Source organism: Miscanthus floridulus, chromosome 8 (assembly GCF_019320115.1).
Source record: "Miscanthus floridulus cultivar M001 chromosome 8, ASM1932011v1, whole genome shotgun sequence".
NCBI lineage: Eukaryota > Viridiplantae > Streptophyta > Magnoliopsida > Poales > Poaceae > Miscanthus > Miscanthus floridulus.
This window is the reverse complement of record NC_089587.1, coordinates 21,981,292-21,983,817: the sequence shown is the minus strand read 5'-3', so window position 1 is coordinate 21,983,817 and position 2,526 is coordinate 21,981,292. Positions and strand designations below refer to the sequence as shown.

At 51.9% G+C, this 2,526-nt stretch overlaps 1 protein-coding gene across 1 annotated transcript; it reads right to left on the bottom strand.

The window, feature by feature from the left end:
- Positions 1–299: 299 nt before the first annotated feature.
- Positions 300–1,646, bottom strand: LOC136471321 (vegetative cell wall protein gp1-like). The gene has a single exon (XM_066469049.1). It carries the CDS (start codon positions 1,465–1,467, stop codon positions 670–672), a length of 798 nt encoding a protein of 265 aa, XP_066325146.1. The 5' UTR covers positions 1,468–1,646; the 3' UTR covers positions 300–669.
- Between the last annotated feature and the right edge of the window lie 880 nt (positions 1,647–2,526).

Sequence of the window (2,526 nt, the reverse complement as noted above, 5' to 3'; positions counted from 1 at the left end):
CCTAAAGCCTCATCCCTTGATTTGACAAGCCCTACTTCTGCACTAATCGCTTATAATTTTATATATTCTCATTTGGATTTTGGAAGTTTGGACTTCGAGAATTGGATGGGTAGGCTGGGCACTTGGCAGAACAGCACAATTGCAAGAATGCAGGGAATTTCAAGTTCCTGCTAGTGTGTTACTGCTTTTAGAATACTAATATGAAAAATAGTTAAATGTATCCACGTATCGGTGCGTATCCATATCCGACCAATACTGATAGTTATATCCGTATCCTTGCTGCATAGACGAAAGCAACCTATATTGTCTATGTTTGATCACGCAGCGCTGTGTTGTGGTCCCAAAGGACCTAATATACAAGAAAGGGTACACACAAATACAAGAAACATCCTACGCCAGAAGGAAAATACAATGCTACAATAATGCAATACAGTTAGAACAGAGCAGTGAAAAAAAAAATCTAAGGCAACATACCGTTAACGAAACTGTAGCACAGCGACTAACAAACTAGCTGTAACTCTGTAAGACTATAACAATAGCAAGCACCAAAACAAACATAGAGTCAAACAGAATAAGTAATAACAAGGCTCAACGCATTATCCCCTGCTCTGCTGTTCATCACTCTTACCATCATCGATTGCTTAATGCCAGCGTTTTGCAAGCAGCAGGTTACTCAGACTCATAGCCAGTAAGAATAAGGAGTTCGATGGCCAATAATATACTATCGATATAATCAATAATAGTAATAATTAAAAAGAGCTCAAGTAACTGCCTGCGGATGTCGTTGGCGATGACTGCGACGGGGTCCTCCGGCGGAGCAGCGTTGATGTCAAGCTCAACTGCACCCAGCTTCCAGCGGGTGGAGCGAGCGCCACGCCTCTCGCACTCAGGGCAGATCCAGTCCTCGTTCGCAGCGGCGCGGGGCCGCCGCGCGCCAGGGGGGCCGGGTGGCGGGGGCGGGGGGAGGAGAGGCGGCCAGACGCGGACGCAGCTGGGATGGAACCCCCTTTCACACGCGTCGCAGACCAAGGTTCCCCCCAGAATCTCCGGGAGGCCGCAGGACGAGCAGGGGGGCAGCGGGTTGCCACAGCCCGCCTCCCCCGGGTGAGGCGCCGGCGGCGGCAGAGGGAGCAGCGGCAGCCCAAGACAAGGGAGCAAGCCGGCGGGCACGTTCCCTATGGGCCCAAAGGGAGTATTCCTCAGCTCGAGGGGGCGGTGGAACCGAAGCACCACATCGAGCGCCTCCTGCTGGAGCCGCGCCTGTTGGTTGGGCGCACCCAGGGGCAGCTGCGGCGGCAGCAGAGGAGGAAGCTGCTGCGGCGGCGGTGGCGGAGGCAGCGGCAGCGGGGCTTGGACCGGCGGAGCCAACTGCCGCGGCGGCGACGGGGCCTGCGCCGGCGGGGTGTCGCTCGGCGGCGGCGACGGGGCCTCGTTGAGGTCGATGACGAGATGCGGCGGGCGATCCATACCGGAATGGGGATCGGGCTCGCGCTCAGGCCAGGTTGAGGGCGCTCGGCATGGCCTCGAGAGGAGGAGGTGGGTGGGGAGCGTGAGGGGAGCGGGGGGGTTTGGAGCGAGAACGGCGAGAGAGAGCTGCACGAGCAAAGCGACGCTGGGGTTAAGGAAGGGGGGCGATTCGGACGGGAGCGCAGCGCCGTCCAGGTGCCCGGAGGAAACGGAAGGGAAAGGACAGTGCGTGCGTGACTGGAGGAGCCAGCCTGGTGCTGTGCGTGTTCGGGAGAGCGCAGCGGATGCCAGGAGGGTTGGTGTGGGGCTGCACGTCAGTGACTCACGCGGCTCTTTTGGCTGGACGGGATGCGGTGACGCGGAGCAGAGGCACGCGAGGGGCATGCCGAGGGTCGAGGGCCGGGGCCGGGCCGGGTCCGCGCGGCGCCTGTTTTTCTGGCTTTGTCCTAGGTGCAGGTTCGTTGCATGTCAAGACAAAGATGGTTAGGCCCTTGGACGGGTTATTATTTCCTATTCTCCTTCCATCACTGAACTCGTGAGAAAGAAAGCTGTATTAACCAATTTTTCTAGAATTTAATTATATTATTATTAGTATAAACAAAATGCTTAAAATCAAGATCTGCTTATTTTTGTGTGACAATTTTTAACTGGATGTCATGTGACTCATATAAAATAGGATGGTATTAAGACTACTTACAAAGGAGAACTAAAAATTTGCAGTTATTTGTATGGCAATATTTGTTTTTATGATTCTGTCATGAACATGCATAGTGAGGTAATTTTCTTGTTGAGCCCTTCATAAATAATGATTAATGTAGTGTCATATTACTATTTGTGAGTTGTATATCAATAAACTAATTATTAATGGAAATATAGCCAAAAGATAAAAGATGTATATCTCTTCGCTTGCTTGAAGATTTTATCGAAACCCACCAACTTTTCTAAAGCTACTTTGTGTTTGAGAAGGACATGCTTGCGAGGAAAGAGTTGTTGTTGTTTCTACCAGGCACCCATGAGCTATACATCAATAAATTTGTGACTCGGAGGGGAAGATACAAA

Excerpts from the sequence above, each read along its gene's own strand:
- LOC136471321 (XM_066469049.1), bottom strand. The coding sequence starts at position 1,467 with ATGGATCGCCCGCCGCATCTCGTCATCGACCTCAACGAGGCCCCGTCG.